This window comes from Notolepis coatsorum (genome assembly GCF_963971535.1).
Source record: "Notolepis coatsorum genome assembly, chromosome: 13".
In the NCBI taxonomy this organism is placed as follows: Eukaryota; Metazoa; Chordata; class Actinopteri; order Aulopiformes; family Paralepididae; genus Notolepis; species Notolepis coatsorum.
Genome location: NC_140177.1, coordinates 53,352,051 through 53,374,071, shown reverse-complemented (window position 1 = coordinate 53,374,071; position 22,021 = coordinate 53,352,051). Strand labels below are relative to the sequence as shown.

At 43.4% G+C, this 22,021-nt stretch overlaps 1 protein-coding gene across 1 annotated transcript in view; it reads right to left on the bottom strand.

Moving 5' to 3' along the window:
- adgrl2b.1 (adhesion G protein-coupled receptor L2b, tandem duplicate 1) overlaps window positions 1-22,021 on the bottom strand; it is a 144,605-nt gene that overhangs the window by 49,967 nt on the left and 72,617 nt on the right. The window contains 2 exon segments of the mRNA XM_084327664.1: window positions 16,669-17,469; window positions 20,568-20,677. Of these exon segments, the coding sequence (XP_084183790.1) occupies window positions 16,669-17,469; window positions 20,568-20,677 (911 nt within the window).

Genomic DNA, 22,021 nt, shown 5'->3' with positions numbered 1-22,021 from the left:
ACCACATACATTAGAGCCAAATCTCTTTGCAGCATAAACGTACAGATCCATGGAAAGGGTATTTACGGTATTACAAGCTCCTGCTATTTGACATATTTCTGAATGCAACAGACCTTTGGGGTGGGTGGGTGGATGTTCATTCTGATTGACGTTTGACTGACGTGCAAAAGTAGCGATGCATTTAAATGTTTTATATAGATGGGGAGTTCTAAATCCAATTGTATTGGACATTTCCTTTTGTATTCACCCTGAAGTGGATACTACTAGGTGCTTTTGCCAGGAAGAAAAAACAATGGATTTCTAGAAAACAATGGATTTCTTTAGACAAAAATAAAAAAGCAAATGTTTTTTGTGATATTTGTTGGCACATAGTGATAAATATTGTGGAACTATAGTATGTGCAGACAAAAAGGGCTAAAATGGAGGAAAAATACTTTTCTTTTTCATTTCATGAGATTTTTTTAAGGAAATGAGACTCACTTCCTATTTAAAGGCCTGGATCACCCAGCAGTGACACTTGTGTTATGACATCATGACCTTTTCCCCTGGTTGGAGACCTGGGTAATTACCCCACACTCACCCATCCATTGTGTGTCTGTCACCCGCTCGACTCGTTCACACTTTCCTATAGGCGCTAATATGGCTGTGGATCTGACAGCTGACATGTGTTCAGTTGTTGTCGCGACTCGCGAGCAGATGTTGTGTGGAGAGACCTCATAATGGGCATGTCTCAACCAGTGGTCTGTGGTTATCAAGGTTCTTAGTTATTTTCCCACTTAAGAAAGGAATCGCGCTAAAAGTACAGGCGTGACAGCATCCAAAGATATTCTCAGCTGAGAGAAGGACCTGAGGTAACCATCAATCGTATGCTCTAGTGAGTAGAAGTTAAGTCTTTGTATGTTTTATGGGGCGACAGTGGTTCAAGAGGTTGAGCGCTCGTCTGGCAATCTGAAGGTTCCCAGTTCGATTTTATGCTGTGGGAGATACATAGAGGCATAGAGCCAGTGGTATTTGTATGATAAAAATGTTCCCCTATAAAAAGAACAAGTGAAATCCAACAAATTGTCAATTGAACCTTTGCACTGAGAAACCATATAACTGTTATATGACATTTAGTTGGAAAGCCCATGGATTTGCAGTTGTAACGTCAATCCAAATCACTTGGATGATCTTCTTAGATAATACAGTTTAGATCTTTAGATCTTACAGTTTGGAAATATTGTTCATCTTAAAGCTCTTAAAATGGTTCTTCGTCTGAGGTACTCAATTGGCAAACATTTGTTGAGAAAATAATTATATTTTCAAAGATTTTATCAAAATAAAAGGATGTGAATTGCTTATAATGAATTATTTGTTGACTTAAGGTATGTGAGATGATTGATAAGTTCCCTTTAGAGAGTTCTATATTTGCCTATATGATGAATTTAAAAGTCAACTGCAAAGGGGTTGTAACTTTAACCTTGAGTTGAGTTTATTTTATTAAAATTAAATCTTACATTCTTCATTAAATGATAAACACATGAGTTTGAGAAGGAGCAGAAGGAAGCAAATGCGTATCTAGTCCTGCCCCTTTTGGCATCTAACCTTGCATCCATTTGTTTTCAAATTAACTACATTCTATTCTTCTTCTTCTTCTTCTTCTTCTTCTTCTTCTTCTTCTTCTTCTTCTTCTTCTTCTTCTTCTTCTTCTTCTTCTTCTTCTTCTTCTTCTTCTTCTTCTTCTTCTTCTTCTTCTTTATTTTTTTGACCAGAAAAGCCTCTCAGAAAAGCATATCTTTTTCTGAGATTTGAGTATCCTGAGTGTCCCGGCCAAGACAGGCAGCAGCACATTCAACAGGGTTGCAGACAGACAACATGGAACAATTACAGACACAAAGATTTGCAGATCCCAGGGTTGAAATATAAAAAGCACAGTCAAAAAAACATCCTCTAGTCCAAAGTTATACAGTTCAGTTAAGTCAAAACAACAGCAGACAGATGTACTTGTCTAGTTCATTCAGAATGGATCTAAATGCACGCAATGAAACCAGCTCCACGTGATTTAGGCCTAAATCCTTCTGCGATAGATTCCAAGTAGAGGGAGCAGCATACATAAAAGTCAATTTTCAGTACAGACTTTAGGGACATGTCAAGAATAAATCCTGACTCGGGGTAAGAATAATGTGCTTTGCGTTGTGTTTCACCGAAATTTCTTTAGTGTTTTTGACGAATAAATTCCCCCACGCAGTTCTGCAGTGACAGTACTGAATCCTGACCAGCAGTCAGTACCAGCCCTCCCTTCAAATGATACAAACACATGCACCAGTAAGTTCTCTCCTGTCATTTACGGTGTAAAGTCTACACTTGAGGCTTAGTAACTACTAGTTACTTTGTAACTAAATCGATCTACAAAATGTGGTCGCACCACAATTAGGGTGTCACCTAACTAGTTTGGACGTAAAGTCATTAATAGGACAAGTGGCCAATCAGCGATCAAATATAGAGTTCCATTGTCACGGTTATCGTGTGCATTAGCTTCCTGGCTGCATGAGCCACTTGGTATCATAGCACATTGTGTTAAGCTAGATCAATATTGAAATATGATATCAATAAATAAAATCTCTACTGGATTCCTGTGTTGCAAAATGGCATGCAATTAATGAAAAAGAATGCTGTGTGGCAGAAAAAGGCACTTTTACCATTTTGTGAGTATAATTACATGACATTGTATGATTTACACACTAAGACATGTGCTATTTAGTTAGGAATCTACGTTATTTCACTAAGTTTGAACTTACGCACAGCTGGCTCAACAGGCTGCAGTACTTGCAATTTGACATAGCGTCTCCAAATCCACTCATCACTTTATTCAGTTATTGCACTATAATGCTCTAGAATATCGTGGAGCAAACATTTCTCAGGACAATTTGATGTATGCACGGTTATATTCCATGGAGAGGGGGGTTATTTCATAAAGCCTATATTTTTTTGCAATGCTCTTGTGGAATTTCTGTTTCATGTCCTTATTTTCATCTTTGTTCTGAGCGTGCCAGAGACAAGTACCTAACAACCAAGTTGGTATTGAATCTTGAATGTTAATGGTGTGTCAATTAAAATGCTGCAATCGTGATTGGAAGGATTTTTAACGGTTACTTTGGGGATGAGTTCCAATCAAGACATAGTCCAGTTGTGATGTGTTAACCGGAGATATATATATATTTTTTTTTTACGTGAATCTGGCTGCTAAAACAAATTACAATTTTGACAATGTCTGCATGGATCAAATACCTATATCAATAAAGGAAACTCAAACCTGCCATATATACCCCCTCACGAGTATAATTTGAAAAAAAATTATCAATTTGGAGAAAAGAATACTCTATATACATTATATTGCACACTCATTGTACCATATCTATCATATTGTGTTGAAACCTGGGGAAATACTTATAAAAGCAACTTACAAAAGATATGCACACTGCAAAAAAGAGCCATACAAATAGTACATCATGGTAGATATTTAGGTCACACAAATAGTCTGTTTGTAAGGAGTCAAACATTCAAATTCAAATCTGCACAAATTATGTTTCTGGCAATAAAAAACAAATTAACAAGCAACATTCAAAAAAAATTCATGGCTAGAGAGAGTGTTTATAATTTTAGAGGGACATTAGCTTTAAAGCAACCTACGGTACGTACAACTCTTAAAAGTATGTGCATTGCAGTTTGTGGGGTATCACTCTAGAATGGTCTGGATGAGAGTATAAAATTAAGCAAAAATATCAATAAATTTAAAGGTAGCTATATAAACAAGCACTCATGGACACATATAAGAGAGAGGAGCTTGAGCAGTAATGTGACTGCCTATTATTTTTTCTCATTTGGATATTTGGATATATAAAAAACTGTATTTTTATTTTATTTTTTATTATTTGTTATATTATTTCTATTTTTATTAAATTATAATGTCAAATATTGTAAGGAAGGGGGAGGGCTTGATACGTTGTTTTACTTCCCCCTGTTCCTTCTCGAACACTTATTGTATGGAAATAGTCTTTGACTATTTACCTTTTTGTTTTTTAAACTTGTTTTATGTTTCTATGTTCGAGACAAATAAAAATCAAATCAAATCAAATCAAATTGTGTTTCACAATTAACAACAGTAGAACTTCCAAAAGCGAACAAAGGTATTTCTATTCAGCTAATCTGTAGATCATTATGCAACACCTAATTAACCATGTTGAGACCCTATTGTTTCAAGTTCTGTAAAGGTTCCAAAGCTCTAGCTCCCAGTTATGCCGCAATTCATACACACCATGTTCTTTCAATTCAATCACATAGAGAGACTACATCCAGGTATATAATGTTCAATATTCAAGATCGTTATCATTATGCACATAAACAGAGTTACACCGTACAATGAAAATCTTACGTTGCTAGTTCCCCCTTCACACAGAATCACAAACTATAGACTTAACCTGTTAAGCCCTAGCCATATTTTCAGAAGATTCGCCTAAAAGTACATATCCAAGTAAATGGAAGATTGCTCCACTTCTACAAGGTCCATTTGCATTTTCTTGTTATTAAATAGTTTTCATCTTTGACGGTGAATAACACCATGTTGACAATGACCAAAAGCAGAAAGATGCCACTGAGCTCATTCAGAACCTTCTTGAGATCAAGAAGATGTAAAAAGCTAAGAAAATTAACAAAGGGCAGATCATTTACAGGGTTTTTTGTAGATACAGTACTGGATTTTTCCATCCGGACACATGCAATATGAAATAGGAATATGGAATATAGAATATCAGGCCTATAAATGGCTTTATATGGTTGAGTCATACTCTTTTAAACTAGAATAAAAAATATTAAGAAAATGTGTAATGCTAAAATAAAGAATCTTAAAAAATATAAATAAAGTAGACAATTAAGGCACAGGACGTGATATAGTGAGTGACAGTATTGCACATTCAGTGTGATGTGTGATAATGTGTGAGGATGGTTTTGAAATAGCAACCAATATAAACGTATACAGCTTAAAGGGGGCAGATTATGGAAAATGGGTTTAGCCTTGTATGGATTTGGCAGTGTGAAATGTTAAATGACACCGCTAGATCTTTACTGTTTGGCCCAGTGTTTGAAGTTTTCAGACTTACAAGCCTAAACAAGCTGTTTATTGCTGTTTGTAATGTCACAGGGATGACACAAGCAATGCAATTAGCTTTGATTAATCAATAAGCTGTGTTTTTGGAGCCAGGAACACTGCCTACCTGATGCACTGCCCAGTCTGTAAGAGTTATTTTTTTATTTATTTTTATGTTTTACTCTTGGGGCTGTGTGGGGTAGCCAGACAGGGAAGGGAATAATGAATTCAAATATGTGCTGGTAAATAAATAATTGAAATTAGGTTTAGACTTGTTTCTTTGCAAAAAACTTAAATATATTCCACAGATTTAAGGAAGTCATATACAATATGCCCTTTAAATACCATATAAAACATTTTTTGATCCACTTTTTCTCCCATTTTCTATTTTTCTCCCATCCCAATTACGTATTATCCAATTCAACCCTCCCCTGTCTCGAACGCTGTTTCTTGCCTCCCACAAGCCGTCTGCAATGTGGACTAAGTCATACATAGCACAAGTCCCCTCCGATACTCGAGGTAACAGCAGTCACATCTTTCCACCTGCGCGGCGCGATATTTCAGCGTCAGGGGTCTGCGCTTTGGAGGGGCGCCGCCCCCATCGCTTCCTGATTCTACTGCGCAGGCGCACCAACCGACCTCCTGTAGGAGTTGCTGTCCACAACGCCCGATCCCCACCCATCAGTTTCCCACCCCCTAATACTGCCAATGTGTATTAGTGCGGACGACCAGCTAAACTGAAAGCAATATGGAGCGCTGGGCTCGAACAGGTGAACCCAGCGTCTCCAGTATTCGTGGTGAGCGCCTTGACCACTGCACCACGTAGCCGCCCTAAATACCATATAACTTATGGTAATTAATTACTGTTAGGTCAGAAGAAAAAAAAACTGTATTCTAACAGCATTGTGTGAGAGTTACTATTAGCACTTGACTGAACAGAGATGTTGAGACATTCAGATAATTAATTAGTTTCAGTCTGTAACTGTTTTAGCAGATTTTCTTTGTTTTCAATCTTAATTTGTATCATGTATTGTAGGTGATTTCCCCTGTTTTTAGCTTTGTTCTACCTTGCGTTACTACCTTTAATTTTGTCATATTTATTTGAACCATCTTCTTACTCGTCAGTCGTCATCAGTGTAAATGAGGGCAACCTCAAGCGGCTACCAGCTCTAAAGAAAGCTTTGATGTTGATGATGATGAGGATGATGAGGATGATGAGGATGATGAGGATAATGACTCAAATGACCCAAAGAAGAGAATAATAAAGCACAGATTTTCTGCTTCTGCTTCTTATGGCCACTTGATAGGGATCTAAATTCCTAAACCATGAACCCACGCATCTGCTCCGTCCAGTGGGCAGCAGTGTGGGAGCGGGAGGTACTGCAGTCTGCGGAGACTCCTTCCATTTCTCCAGTGGAATGGAGCGTGTAGTTGAGGAAGAGAACGCCGTTTGTTGCACTCCGATGTACGCGCCCCCCCCCCCCAGACAACCATCAGCCAATGACGTCAATGCGGACCGGTACGAAGTGGCCATATAGTTTTGAGGAGCCTCTGTGCAGACTGCCTGGAAGTTCTCCCAGATTCCCCGCAATTGCTTTATAGTTTATATCACCATACAAACAGGAAACTATCCAAAGAGTTGATCACATTCACACATTGAGCTCACGTCCACTGTAACAAACCAAATGCTTTCTCATTCTACAGTAGATTGTCATTTGCTGGATAAGTCATTAGACTTATCGTACATTAGGACAACCTTTGGAACTCTCCTGAATTCAGCACTTTCGTACGTCAAGAAGGTTGATGGACATGCTCTTATTCTTATGCATAAAAGTAGCACCAAATTTGTCTCACTCTCAGAATTTAGATTCACGCTCTGAACCACTTTATAATAATACTCTCCCTCCCTCTCCCTCTCTCTCTCTCCCTCTCTCTCTCTCTCTCCCTCTCTCTCTCTCTCTCTCTCTCTCTCTGTCTCTCAAAGTCATGAAATCATACTTTGAGGCACTCATACATGGCCTGATTTGATGCTCGTTTGTAAACGATTTAAAAGAGACAGGAATATGCTGCTCACGGACTACTGAGAGCCAAAGGCAAGTTCTTGTGTTTTGTACCAGAGCTTGATTGTGGCTAACATCAACAACCGCTGAATATATAAACAAATAAATACAGCAGAAACCAAGCGCGCCCGTTAGCCGCCTGCACTCTTCTTCTGATGGCTCTGCACGGCCTGCGCTCTACAATTGTCTTTTGATTGTGATGAGCAATTTCAGCGAGAGAGAGAGAGAGAGAGAGAGAGAGAGAGAGAGAGAGAGAGAGAGAGAGAGAGCCTTGTGTCCTCTGGTAGCACTGAGGCAAAAAGAGGGGTCATCCCAATTAGCTACCATTTCACTGAAGAGCCAGGATAGTCACTCTTGACCGGGAGGGGGGCAGCGACATATGCCGAGTGTGGCTTGTAGTAAATAATCGGATGTGCTTAAAGGTTGAGGGAGACTTGAAGCATGGCCATCAGACTGCGGGTCTGGTGGCGTTAAAAACGAGATGGAGAGTGACTGAAACTGAGAGCTGTAAGTAAAAGGGGGCGATGGAAGGGTTAATGAGCGTGATCCTCCATGAACGCATCAGAGCTAAAGTGGAATTACTTTAATCATGCTGTAACAGCACCCTGGGGGCCATTTTCCCCTCTGTGAAAATGAAATAATAACCAAATAAGCCCCCTGATCAGATGATCAGAGGTTTAGAGATTCTGTTTGGCCTCGTTTTTTCCCCTCCCGCTTACACCGATGGAGGAAATATCACCCCCCCCCCCCCCCCGAAAACCAATAACACATGATCTAAAGAAAGGTCATATGATAAATAACAGCAGCCATTTTTTATTTACCTTTTACAAGTAAAACATTTAAAATAAAAAAAATCTTATTTAAATATATATTATGTAGGCTGAACAGGGTTTCCCCCTCAAAATCTCAAGTCAATAAGTCAAGCGGAGGTGGTACCTCACAGTGTTAACATCATTCGTCTGCCTTCTTCTGGCCATAGTTGTTGTAGTCGGTAAATTGTTGACTTGATAGAATTGCCTAATTAAAAGAGTATTCAAAACTATCTTCAATCAAATAGATTGTCACCTTTACACAAATATCCATGAAAACTAAAATAGATTCATACATATTAGTAAATTGCCTAAATAAAATAGGGCCAACTTTTAACATACAGTACATCACGATTTGTAATTGTTAGCCTCCATTCCAGTCACATTGACATTGAACGCCTGGGTATTCATATGCCTACAGTATCTGTGCAGCAACAACCTCCCTAACCTCATCTCCTTGGCGGCAGACTCTCTCTCTCCTCCTCTCTCTCTCCTCCTCTCTCAGACCTGACAAATTGACAGCATCTTGTTCATGTTTAGAGGCATGGTTTTGGTTTAACAACCATTTATGATGATCCGACGTTAGTTAGGCTATTACATTGTTTACTACAATTACCGTTAGTATTTCCTCCCATTCTCCTGTCCTGCTTTCCCTGCTGTCATTTTCTCCCTACGGTAGACTTTGATCTAGCCAGCCATGCAAGGTTTAAAATATCTTAGCAATTTGTGTTCACGCTTGTAAACGCTCATGTGTCGTTATGGTTCTTCTTGGCTACAGTTGTTCTCCTGTAATGTGCCCATTACACTGTCCAACATTAGCTAGCATGCCTCCGGCGCCACAAATCTGGGTTTAGATTCGGCGGTTAATATCTCAGTGGTCGATAATCTGATTGCGAAGCTCATTTAGCATTAGTTCCAGTCTTAAACCAGGGAACAAGAAACGATTGCTTTGTTTGGTGCACTGTTCGTGTCTTTACTCTTGCTAACGTCGCCTTCGGATCATGGCAGCAAACTGGCGGGCTAACATTATTTATACTTCTGCTCCGTTGTCCTCCGGCTGGTCTGCCGGGGGCTGCCGCTGTGGGCTGCAGACGGACACAGGCAAGCTGCAGCTCTGCGCTGGACTACTACTACGGTCACATCATTAAAATCAAAGAAACAGTGGAGGATCGTGTAATGATTATACAGTGTTGTCGTTTTTGCCGACACTGAGCATCGTTAGCCTGCGGCAGCCCGGGAAACGGCGTCGATGGGCCGCCTCCAAATTCTCTTTGCAGGAAGAAGAACCCTGCTAAAGAATAAATGAACACAGTGACAAGCTAATACTTGTCGAGCTGAATAAATTGGAAGAATAACCCTCCACATGCAGTAAATAGAAGACACATAATACGGTAATAATACAATGTCAAACACAGTTCAGTTCAAATATCAGCCAGAATCAATTAAGCCAAACCCTGTGAAATTAGCAATTTCTAACAAGGGTTGTTTTAATGTGAACATGGTGAAGGATAGCGTAAGAGAGAACCAGGCAGTGTGCACTAAACCACCAGTCCCCACTGCATCATAATGAATAAGGGATGGTGAAACTGACTGTGTGTGTGTGTGTGTCTGTGTGTGTGTTGCTTATGTGCATGAGTGTGATCATAATATCTGTGTCTGCTCGTGTCTTAGTTGTGCGTTTGTGTTTTCAAGCATTTTGACTAAACCAGTCAGTCTAAAGAGGAGGGTAAGAACTACGAGGGCTAACCATTATGTTTTAGTTTTGTGCCTTTTTCTGAAGAAGAAGAAGGCTGCACGCCGGGTGGCTAATGACGGAGAAACGGACAAATCCTACAAGATATGAATTTGACATCAGCGCGTTTGCACTCGTACTGCAGCGCTCAGCCCCACGTGCCCAGGAGCATCGGCCCTGCACACCGTAATGGGCCTAAGTGAACCATCTGGTGGGCAAGGCCTGGCACGGGAGAGGGGCTCCTCTGCCATCGCGCTGGAAACGCAGCCAAATGCGTGTGCGTTTTTTTTCTTTTTCTTCCAACCTTTATGACTGAATATGTCCTTTTATTATCTGTCACTGACGAAACCCAAAAGACATTAAGGACTCGCTGTGGTGCCGCTGGCCTTCTCCTTGACTTGTGTTCCTTAAAGAGCAGTAGACAGAAAAAGCTCTGTCGGACATATCCTGTATCTGTGGAGGGTAATTTAACGAGGGCTGAAACTAAAGACTCAGTGGAGGGGTGGGCGGGCGGTGTAGGGTGGGGGGGCGGTGTAGGGGGGGCAATTACAGAACAAGAGCCCATGACTACATTCTGGATGAGAGGGAGGCAGCGCAGCAGCACTGACCACGTACAAAAAGGTACACAAAGGCAGCGAGACGCGTGTCTACTTTCCGTAGCTCCATTTCTGCAGACCCCTCTCTGATTGGTTGAGCCCATTTCTGCAGACCCCTCTCTGATTGGTTGAGCGAAGCCCCTCTCTGATTGGTTGAGCGATTGGTTTAGCTCATCACGCGGTAAAAGGCGGATGTAATGTTATCATATCAAGAAGATAAAAAGAAATGTACTACCATATACGCGTATAACGTTATTTCGCGTGACTTCGCGGTTTATTCATAACCTTATGCACATTTCACAACACAGCCAGCTGTCAGAAACTGTACATTGTAACGTTATATAATAATGTTATGTTATTTCGCGGTTTATTCACATAATGTTATTTCACGTGACAAGTTCAACACAGCCCAGCTGTCAGAAACTGTACATTGAGGGGGGTTGAATCACTGTTTAGTGTTTACACTCCCAGTCCCCACTTACTGTAACTGTACCATGACGCACTCCCCACTTACTGTAACTGTACCATGTTCTACATATAACCTCATCTCATGCACCTTGTTGTGTATCCTGTTTCTTTTTCCTCATTATTATATTCAGAGTTAATTATATTGTTTACACTGTCTTTCTTCTATTATAACCCTGCCCATTTGATGTTCCCAAATCATATTCAGAAAGTATCACAGAGACTTCTATTGACCAAGGAATTAGTTATTATTAGTAAGACACAACATTTCCGTAGCAATCCGACATTGACCACCAGACTCTTTCTCTTAAGGCATTAACTGGGTTAATTAATATAAATGTTATATTGTAACTGTCTAGTTACACATTGGTTCCGAAACATGTATGTTCCAGGCTGCAATTAAAACTTTGAATCTGAGAGAGCTCTGGTCAGCGAAGCCGGCGATGCGAGCGATTATTATTGGTTTTTAATGACAAACCAATTACATAATCCAACATATGTGTAAAGGCACACACAACATATTCCAGTTAACGGTATATTTTTTTAATGATTCGTTATGGCGTAATCAATACTTCCATGCGTATAAATTGCGTTCGCGACCTCCATGTTTTGGGGGTATTCATGAGAAAACTCGGATCCGGGATTCGGCTCCCATCCGTCGGGCAAGAACTGTGGGTTTTCAGCCTCTCTCTCTGGAGCTTAACAGAGTTTTGATTCCTGGCTAGAGGCGCTTGTCGCGGCTAATGCGCATGCGCGCGCTCGGCCAATCAGAGAGGGGTCTGCAGAAATGGGCTCAACCAATCAGAGAGGGGTCTGCAGAAATGGAGCTACGGAAAGTGGACACGCCACAGGGACACAGAGAGAAACAGACACACACGCACACACACAGACACACACGCACACACACAGGCACCGGCCAACAGAGAGACAGAAACAAATAGACAGTACACAGACAAGACACACACACACACACACGTGCGCAAATGTGTGCACACACACACACACACACACACACACACACACACACACACACACACACACACACACACACACACACACACACACACACACACACACACACACACACACACACACACACACACACACACACACACACACACACATACACATACACACACACCAACATCAGTGCTCTTTTCATTCACACTCTATCCAACGGCACTATTTCCTGCAGGGCTTATAAAGTCCTCTTGAACCAGTCCCATCCACCAGGCTGGATGCCGGTCACGAGCGGTCACCATGGCAACAGGCAGCAACAATTAACAGCCATTCCAAACATCCCTCTTGTACCTTGACTTATGACCCCCCCCCCCCCCTTCTGCTGCTGCCATAATGCCTGCACACCAAACCCAATGGGATTCCTGCAAATATGTCTGTTGCTTTAGATTACACTTGAGAGGGAGGAACATGGGCTCAGGGAATTATACATTAATAGATGACCTCCATCTTGATGACCCACCTCCACGCGTTGCTCAGTGGTTCAAACATACCAAGCGCCTCATGCATCAACTTGATGACCGTGAGGCGTGGAGGCATTTAACCCGTTCAGTTGTACCATCAAACTGGTGTGATGAAAATCTTGGAGAACTCAACGCTTTAATGACAATATAAAATACGGCTGCTGGTTCATAGAGTTCTAGAATTGCAAAACGCCAATTCTGAGGAAATGTTTGAATAAAAAGAAAAAAGTAAAGAAAAAACTGTTACAACAAAGTAATTTGGCGCATCGGACATTGCGCTCGTCACCAACGCAAGAGACACCGGGTTCAAATCCGGCTGTCGGCGTTGCCTCCGGCTTGGGCCGGCCGTCATACTGGCTCAATTGGCAGAGTCAGCGGGTGGAAGTCGATGGGTGGTAATCTGGACGTTGTGGACAGCGACTCCTACAGGTCGGTTGGGGGACGCCTGCACAGCAGAGACAGGAAATGGCGGGGGTAGTGTGAGCCTCCCACACGTTACACCTCGCCAATGAGAGTCCGCACTGGCAGGTGAAAAGATGTGATAGGCTGCCTCCTCGTGTACCGGAGGGGACATGTGATGCAAGGCTTCTATCCTCCCTACGACCGACCTGTGGGGGGCATATGCGAGCAACGTTCAAGACAGGGGAGGGGAGAATTGGAAACAGTGAAATTGGGATGGGAGAAAAATAGAAAAAATAAGGAGAAAAAGTGGATACAAAATAAAAAAAAATTACGTAATTTGTCCCACAGGGACAATAACGTTCTTCTTGTCTTGTCTTACACCTCATAGGGTTAAGAGTCTGGTTCACTTCTCCTTTCAATTCTACACAGAGCCGCCTGCTTTTCCATGTCGCCAGATCACTCTGAGTGGCTAAGTCCTGTGTGTTTCTTGACAGCCTTTTCTGGACAAAGCCATTCATTTCCCGCTCCTCTTCTTGGGGTTTCAGATCAATGCTACCTCGAAGGCAAATAAATGTTCTCCCTTTGTCTCCTTGGTACTTTGGAATGCTCCTGGCAATTACTGGCTGTTCTGATTGGCCTTTTGAATTCATTGGAAGTCGATGCTTGCGTTCTTTGAGCATTCCAGACAATACTTTGCTAGCATCCCCTATATGTCTAGTAATGTTGGGCACTTAGGTGTGCTTTATATTGGCATGAGCGTCTTTAAGTGGAGCTTCTAAAAGGGAGGTGGCCTGTCTAAGTATTGACCACTTGTGGCTTTGTGTTCACAACGCATTGGTGGAGTTTGTACATTTCCTTATTTTGTGGAAAATAATCTTGGTGGATCACTGCAGCCGCTGTTCTCAGGAGTAAGAAGACCCTCTCCACGGAATGTGACAGAAACTCCAGACAAGTTGCTGAGGTAAATTATTCTCCACTTTGATCACTTCCCTAAAAAACACCTTGAATATAGACTCCCTAATACGATTGGGCTCTTTCTTGCCTCTCCAGGATGAGTGCCACCACCAAGGTTGACGATTCCGACAGGAGAGGAGAGGAGAGACTTTAGCCCCTATCCTTAGTGGATCCGGGGGCAAAAGGAGAGAAATGCACCGGCCTGCCATCCGCCGGAACTTTTCTCTGTGGTCCATGAATCTTAATGGACACAATTAATTTCCTCTACGCCCCCAAGTGCTCCTCAGTTTCAGTGAGAGAGACGTTATTTCAGCACCATTAGATTACCCCGCAGAATAGGTTGTTTAATTCGGCTCTACATCGCGAGCGGGGCTATAAATCCTAATAGCCGCACCGCTAAGAAGTAACAGGTGTAGTAGATCTAGGAAACCTAATAAACATGAACCAATTACTTTCGCGTGTCATTCACAAAAGCCCCCATCGCCGGAGTGAGGCGGCCTGCTTTTTGTTTACCTTCCCTCCTCCTCCGAGTGGGCAGCGTTTTTTTTAAACGCTCTCGTATAGTACACTTAATGATCCACTGTGGCAAATTCTGTGAAGGAAAATAAGGTGCGTGGATCCTTAGATTAGATCCCTGTAGCAAAAGCAGTGGAGGAAAAAGGTTGCTTCAAAGTAATGGGTGAAATCAACAACTGTGTACGGTGTTGCCGTTATTACAAACAACGCTCCAGTATGGCACGGTGTCTACCCAGGCATTACAGTAGCTGAGACAGCGCATTAAAAGCCATCGCTATAAACGCACTGGTGAGGACCACTTTCCTCCCCTTTTCTGTGAGGCTCTTTCGAGACAAGGAGAGTAATTATGATAATTCGGCTGTTAATTACATTTACATACATTGAAAGTAAAACACTAGAGCGGGCAGTTTGCATGCATGCCAGCCCAGGCATGGAGAACTCATTAAAGTTGAAGGATTTCTTATTCGGTCGAACTAATTGAGGCTTTGCTAAGTTGCTCTGCAACACAAGCACCACCTAGGCGCCTTGGCAGCTATTGACATCTCTTGCTGTGGAGATTCCAGAGAACAGCGGGAAAACAAACAGGCGCGTTGACAAGAGGTCAGAGTTCAGGGCCTCCGTTGAGACGTCATCCTACCCCCCTCCCCTTCCCCTCCCCTCCCAACAACGCAGGTCAGGGATCAGATTTCACTCTGACAACAACCCCAGCCGGAACATCCAGAAGTTAAGAATCAACTCAATCTGGACCGAGGCTCTGGGGGCGACTTGAACCTGGATCATAACGTGGAGTCTGTGTTTGAGGCGCTCGCTTCCCCCCGCAGTGCAGGGACTTAGCCGCGCTCTCAGGGATAAGGAGGCTGCAGGCAGGTAATTATGCCCATTATCAGCATGATGTAAGGGCCCTGTCTGATGACACATCTGTCTCCTCTCAGCACCTCACCGATTAATTTAAGCCCCCCTGCCTGTCTGACAGGACGCAGTGCTGTAATTGATCTCTCTTTCCACAGCACAGTCATTCTTCCAATGTTGTCGTCTGCCTTGATTTGCCATGCAACCGCCTAGCTCTCTCTCTCTCTCTCTCTCTCTCTCTCTCTCTCTCTCTCTCTCTCTCTCTCTCTCTCTCTCTCTCTCTCTCTCTCTCTCTCTCTCTCTCTCTCTCTCTCTCTCTCTCTCTCTCAGACACACACGCACACACTTTAGAGGGTTTAACACCAACGCCACGATATTATGGAGATTGTCTCCCAATCTAAACGACTCCCCTTAGCTTATGGGGTAGTCATGGCAACACAAGTCCGAGTCCCAAGGCGAGGAAGGGGGGGGGGTGGGTAACCTCTGCCATACTGCACACGATATTTCAGAATCCCATTCCGAGCATTAGAGGGAAGCTCACAAGGGCACAGTGTTCATAATGGATTGGGATGAGGCCGAAGATTAGAGAATTTGATCGGGTCCAAGCTTCAAGTAGAAGAGCGGGTGCCTCAGCTCTGCCTCATGGTAATAAAGAGGCAGCCTCCTCCCGTGGGAGTGCTCCCCCATTCCAAGGTCAATCTGCCATTTCTGTTAGCAAATGAGCCCTTTTCCCAAGGCTAACACAACCCTCCTCTCTGTATCACACCTGAATTGTATCCGGAATTAAAAGGCAGTCGCCTGTGACATGCCACAGGGCACTGTACGATGGCAGCCAGTCGCGTTACACAAACACGGTGTAAATAATAAAAATAATAATTTAGGACCTGCTCCGAGGTCACCATTTGGCACACATGCGAACCATGCATACAATGCGTATCTGCGATTAACCCATCCCGTCGTCCTTCCCCCCCAAGGGCAGCCGGGAGCAGACAGGCGCCACGTGAGCCGCGCCAGGGGACCAATCCAAGTGCTCCTGTCCGTCTTCGTCAAGGACGCCACAGCGTTAGCGATCTTGTTGTTGTGCATGTTTTTCCATTGGGTTTATCTTTTCGGGGGGGAAACCCTTGCGAGCACGGGGAGAACATGCAAACTCCACACAGAAAGGCCTGGGAGATACCCCACCTGGGTAACTGGCATCATGGAAACCTGGTCCCCAAGCGGGATTCGAACCCTGGACCTTCTTGCTGTGAGGCGACAGTGTTAACCACTACACCACCGTGCCGCACACCACCGTAGCAGTGAACAAGAACAAGAGTTAGGGCTCGCGTCCACCTGCCTCATATTTATGACCGCACGCGTCTTTTTTCAATGTATCCCAATGGGGAGAGAACTTATGCGGCCGCATGCGCCGCCTATAGGAAAAGCGCTGCAGTCGGCTTCTTTTTTCAGCTTTTTTGTGCGGCCGAAAGTTGAAAGTTTCTGAACTTTCAGAGCGATGCGCTGAGCTCATTTTCAGACAACCAATCACAGCCATTCATATCTACCACTCTGTTTGTAACCTGACACTGGAGCTGCCTGCCACAGTAGACGGGCCATTGAGATGTGTTTTTGTGAGATTGGTGGACGCGGGCCCTTACACAAACACGGTGTAGCAGTGAACAAGAACAACAGTGCTCGCTTACCTTCGTCAGGGTCCGGCAGCCCGAACTCCAGGTCATAGCGCAGGATGTAGAAGTTATTCCACACGTACAGCTGGTTATCCCTGGGGTTGTAATCCACGGCGGCAATGTACTGGTACTGGTTGGGGAAGAGGATGTCCGTGTACTCCCCCTGGCTCAGCTTGGTGTTGTAGATGTAGTCGATGTGGCTCTTGCTGGCCTCGCTCTCGTTCTCCTCGTAGGTGGAGCGCACCACGTGCAGCATGCCGCACACCATGAAGGCGTTGGAGGCCGAGCGCTTGTCGTACGACGTGTCCCAGGTGGCTTCGAAGCGCAGCGTGTAGGGGTTCAGCTGGCTCACCACGATGCGCCCGTTGTTCTGCTCCGTGGCGTAGATCACCCACAGGCCTCTCTCGTCGACCGCCAGGTCGATGTCAGTCTTCCCGCCCCAGCGGTACGGCGAGGTGTCGTGGTAGTTGGCGTTGTTCACGATGGCCTCGCCGCTCTTGATGCGCGTGCGCAGGTCGAACTTCACAATGTTGCGTGTGCGCTCCTTGTTGAAGAAGATGGCGCCGTCGTAGGCGACGAACCCTGTGCCGTCGACGCGGTGCGGCAGTTTGTAGGTGGTCGTCTGGCGGCCACTCTTGAAGTCCTCCATGGAGGCGTATTCGATGAGGGTGTCGGTGCGGTAGGGCGTCCAGGGCATGAAGAACACCTTGTCCCCGGCCTGGAGGGGGTCTTTGCACCACGCCCCCGCCTGCTGCTCCGCTTCGAACATGAAGGTGGGGTCTGCTATACCCTTCAGAGTCCCGGGACAAATGAAAACTATTGGCAGAGAGTGAGACAAAACACAATAAGTCATTAGACAAGGTATTTCCAAAAAGATGTTTTCACATTTCGTCAGGACAAGTTATCATTCTTGTTGCTGTACAAATAAGAGTCTAGGACAAAGAGATCAAAGGACCGTCAATTGGGAGTAATATTTCAACTAGTGCTTTGTACTATTACTTATGAATAGAGGAGAAACAGGAGGGGGGGGGGTGAGGATGCCAGAATGGGTGTTGTGTAGATGTGAGGGTGAGAGGAGAACTTGCATCTCAAGAGGCTGCCACACGCTAACTGGGACAAAAAGAAAAAGAAAAAGAGTGAACAAAAGAGTAAAAATCCTGCAAATGTAAGACATGGGCGATGGGGGGAAAGGTAAGGTTCACAAACATCTCTTAAAATATCAGCTCATCCCTGATGTCAAATGCCACGCTAACAGCTGGGGGGAAATGGCCACACTGCACATGCTTGCTCACATGACTCAGGGTCATAAGAAACAAAATGATAAAAGGGAGAAGACTTCACATCTTGGGGATGGGACCGAACAACAGATTGTCAATGGTGGCGGGGAGCAAAGCAAGAGGTAAAATGAAGGTGGGATTTGGGGAATTGACTGATGAGTTGGAGATCCCTTCTATAATGTCATGGTAAAAATGTGCTTTGCCAAACTTATCATTTTATTTGTTTCTGTTGTGAAATAAATGTTGACTCCCAGTGTTGCAAACAGTCTTCCTTCAGCAGCCTATTTTAGCATTGTGGTCAGAAAATCACTGATACTTCACATTGATGTTTAGTGTAAGCCTACAGGGGCAAATGCATTGCATTATTTCAAAGGGGGAGATAAACCAAGCTGTTCGTGTATGATCAGTGACAACAAGCAGTGTGTGCTCTCTGTAGCTTCTGTGCAGTGTGTGCTTTCTGTAGGTTATGTGCAGTGTGTGATTTCTGTAGTGTATGTGCAGTGTGTGATTTCTGTAGCTTCTGTGCAGTGTGTGCTTTCTTTAGTTTATGTGCAGTGTGTGATTTCTGTAGTTTATATGCAGTGTGTGCTTTCTGTAGGTTATGTGCAGTGTATGATTTCTGTAGGTTATGTGCAGTGTGTGCTTTCTGTAGGTTATATGCAGTGTGTGCTTTCTGTAGGTTATGTGCAGTGTATGATTTCTGTAGGTTATGTGCAGTGTGTGATTTCTGTAGGTTATGTGCAGTGTGTGCTTTCTGTAGGTTATGTGCAGTGTGTGATTTCTGTAGGTTATGTGCAGTGTGTGATTTCTGTAGTTCATGTGCAGTGTTGCACAAACTACTGGAAACAGATTTCCCATTCCATTTCAACAATAAAAACCTAAATGTAAGGGACACCATTTAAATATCAGAGGACCCCCGCATGGGGTCCCGACCCCCAAGTTTGGAAAAGCCTGCCCTATGGGGTTTTAGCATTTGACAAGAGAGGAAATCAAGGGGGAGGAGACGCGAGGGGGCGGGTGGGGGTGGTGGTGGGTGGGGGTTTGTATTCAACACCACAGAACAAGGAGCCAGAGGAAGGAGGAGGGGGTAAAGGACCAGGCCACACATTTACCTTTTTGCTCCACTTCTATTTCAGGCATTGGAAAAGAAAGCAAAGAAGAAGTGCAAAAAAAGGGAGAGAAAGGTTATCATGAGTCAACTACTGGGCAGAAGAGTTTGTTAAGAGGATGTGGCCAATGGACCGCAGCACTGGTGTAGCGATGGAGAAGAAAGGGAAAAAATTACGTTAATTATTCCTCTGATCCTAGGATTAAGGAAAACAAAAAAACACAAGTTAGAAATGGAGGCAAAGAGAATATCATGCTCTTGGTTAGAATGGTCACTCCAATCTTCTTTAATTCCCCTCAAGAAAGAACACGATATTAGGTACTATATAAGCACACTTAATCTATTTAAGCAAAGAAAAGGCACTCTAAATGTATTCCGTCTTCTAAAAACGTGATGATATATGAATGAACACTGTGCTTTCTCAAACGTCTAGACGGGTTGAATCCGATAACATCCTTAGAAAAACAGCGCAGGGGTTATTTCTGGCGCGTATAGACTTGGGGTGGGATTTGTTTGAACCTTATGGACAAAACCCCCAGATTCTACTCCAATGTCGCTCTCACTCACAAGCACAACAACAACACAATACTTGGCACTGGTGTTACAGACCACGTTCTCTGTAATGTAAGGAGTGCAATGGCAAATGAGCAATGACAGACGAGCGGTCTCCCTAATAGGAAGTTGCTTTAGTGGATCATCAGCGTCAAGTCGAGGGAGGAAGGCTGAAGATAAAGGGAAAGACTGGAAGCTTAAAAAAAAGGAGAGCAAGGGGGTTAGTTGGGAGAAGATTGAAACAGGCGGGGAGGTCAGTTTGAGCGAAGAAAAGCAAGAGTGAACATTTCCTAAACTGATTTGAATTAAATAAATAAATAAATAAATAAATAAATAAATAAATAAATAAATAAATAAATAAATAAATAAATAAATAAATACAAAGGGCTGGTTTCATAGACAAGCTTGGCTCTAGAATAACAGTCAAATAAGCTTCCATAGCTCCTAAAATAGTTAATTATACCTTTAAGCTGCATTAAGAATTTATATGTATAAGATACATTTTTGTATTATTACTTTTATATCCGTTTTCTAATTGGTAATCTGTAACACATATCTTTTATAATTTCTTGGTTTTGTCATAGCATTCCAGTTCCATAGAAAAATAAGTTTATTTCAGATTTTGTGGAAACCTCCCACACCTGAGTCAGTAATCAGTCCATGATTACCTTGGTTCATGACATGACTACATAATTCAGAAGATGCAACACCAAAGTGGAGCAAAGCAAAATAAAGCCGCTCGCCAGTTTAACCCCTGTTTTTTTTTTTTTTGGCTATTTAAATTTCAACCCGTCTGTAAAACCAGCTCTTTTCTCACGTCTCCCAGCAGAAATCGAACGTATTTCAGTACGAAGGACAGAGTTGTGCAAAGACTCGACGGCTACTGTATATAACGCTGTCTATGAACCTCGGAAACCACCGCCTCGGTATCAATGAACAAGTGTTGAATATAAGAGTGGGATTGGGGGGATACTTACTATAGGGGACACACTCATACTGGACCTCTAAGTACTTGTAGGTGCCAGGACATGGGTCAGGGAAGACATCGGAGCCAGTGACAACCACGCACTGGGTACGGTTGTTGCACCTAGAAGAGAAGATGGACCAGATATGTCAGCAAGGATGACGCAACAAACCACCGGCACAGGCAAGGAAATGAGGGGATAAGGCTCCCCTCCAGGGCTCTTATCAACAAGCATTCTAAGTACAACCTTGAGCAAACAGAGAGAAGGAGTAAAGTGCATTAAATGCGCATGAAAAAGAGGGTTAAAGGGATAGAGATGGATGTGATGATGACGAGGAACTGGTATTTAGTGAGAGAACAGCTATAGAATGGTTAGAAATGGGTGATTGGAATTGAGCGTGTTCTCACGGCGGCCATTTTTGCTCTAATGTCACGCTCAGGTTGGGATTCCAGGAAGTCCCAACCTGAGCGTGACATGAGAGCAAAATGGCAGCCGTGAGAATATGGTCAACAGGGGTGGGGGGGTTTCTCTCCAGCCGAAGTGGATCTATCTCCCTTCAACAGTCCTCGTCACGCAACTACTCGCATGGAAGAAAGATTATGAAAATACACATACACACACACATGCGCACGCACACACACACACACAATCGGATGGCTGTGCCATGCTGAGTGGAGGAAGTGTCTCTATTTGCGTTATTCACAATGCCGCCATCTTTAATCCAAAGGAGGGGGCTGGGCTGGGGGTAAGAAAACCAGGAGAACCATATCGACTCCCATGTTATGGCTGCTATACGAATTTCATAAAAATAAATGGCTCATTCTAGCATTGAAATGACAAAAAAGTAAGCGTTTTCGGAAATGTTCCTATATGACTCATGCAGCTGATTGCTTAGATCTGTATTGATACATTTGAATGAGCAGAGGACTAATTCCTTTCCCATACATTTCAAAACACAAAAACTACAACGGTTAAAAATAATATGAGTCAGGCAACTACATTCGTGTACATCCTGCCCGTTGTTTTTGATTATTTCGGTTCTTGAAGTGGTGTTATTTAGCAACATTTTAACATTGAAGTGAATGGGCACTTCTTCCCAACCCATCAAGCAATATGTTGGTCTGTGTGAAAAACGCAAATTAGATAAAGCTATTGTGATGCATACAATACACCATGTGAATGTGTCATTTGTTCAAGGATATTCTCTAACCTATGAATTAACCTGGCTGATGAACATGTACAATCCTATAAAACTAAATGTGACATTGTGTGTGTGTGTGTGTGTGTGTGTGTGTGTGTGTGTGTGTGTGTGTGTGTGTGTGTGTGTGTGTGTGTGTGTGTGTGTGTGTGTGTGTGTGTGTGTGTGTGTGTGTGTGTGTGTGTGTGTTTGCAGGTTTGAGTGAGGGTGGTAAAAGTGGAATGACTGATTTTGTGTAAATATAAGATGAAATTGACTCCACTTCAAT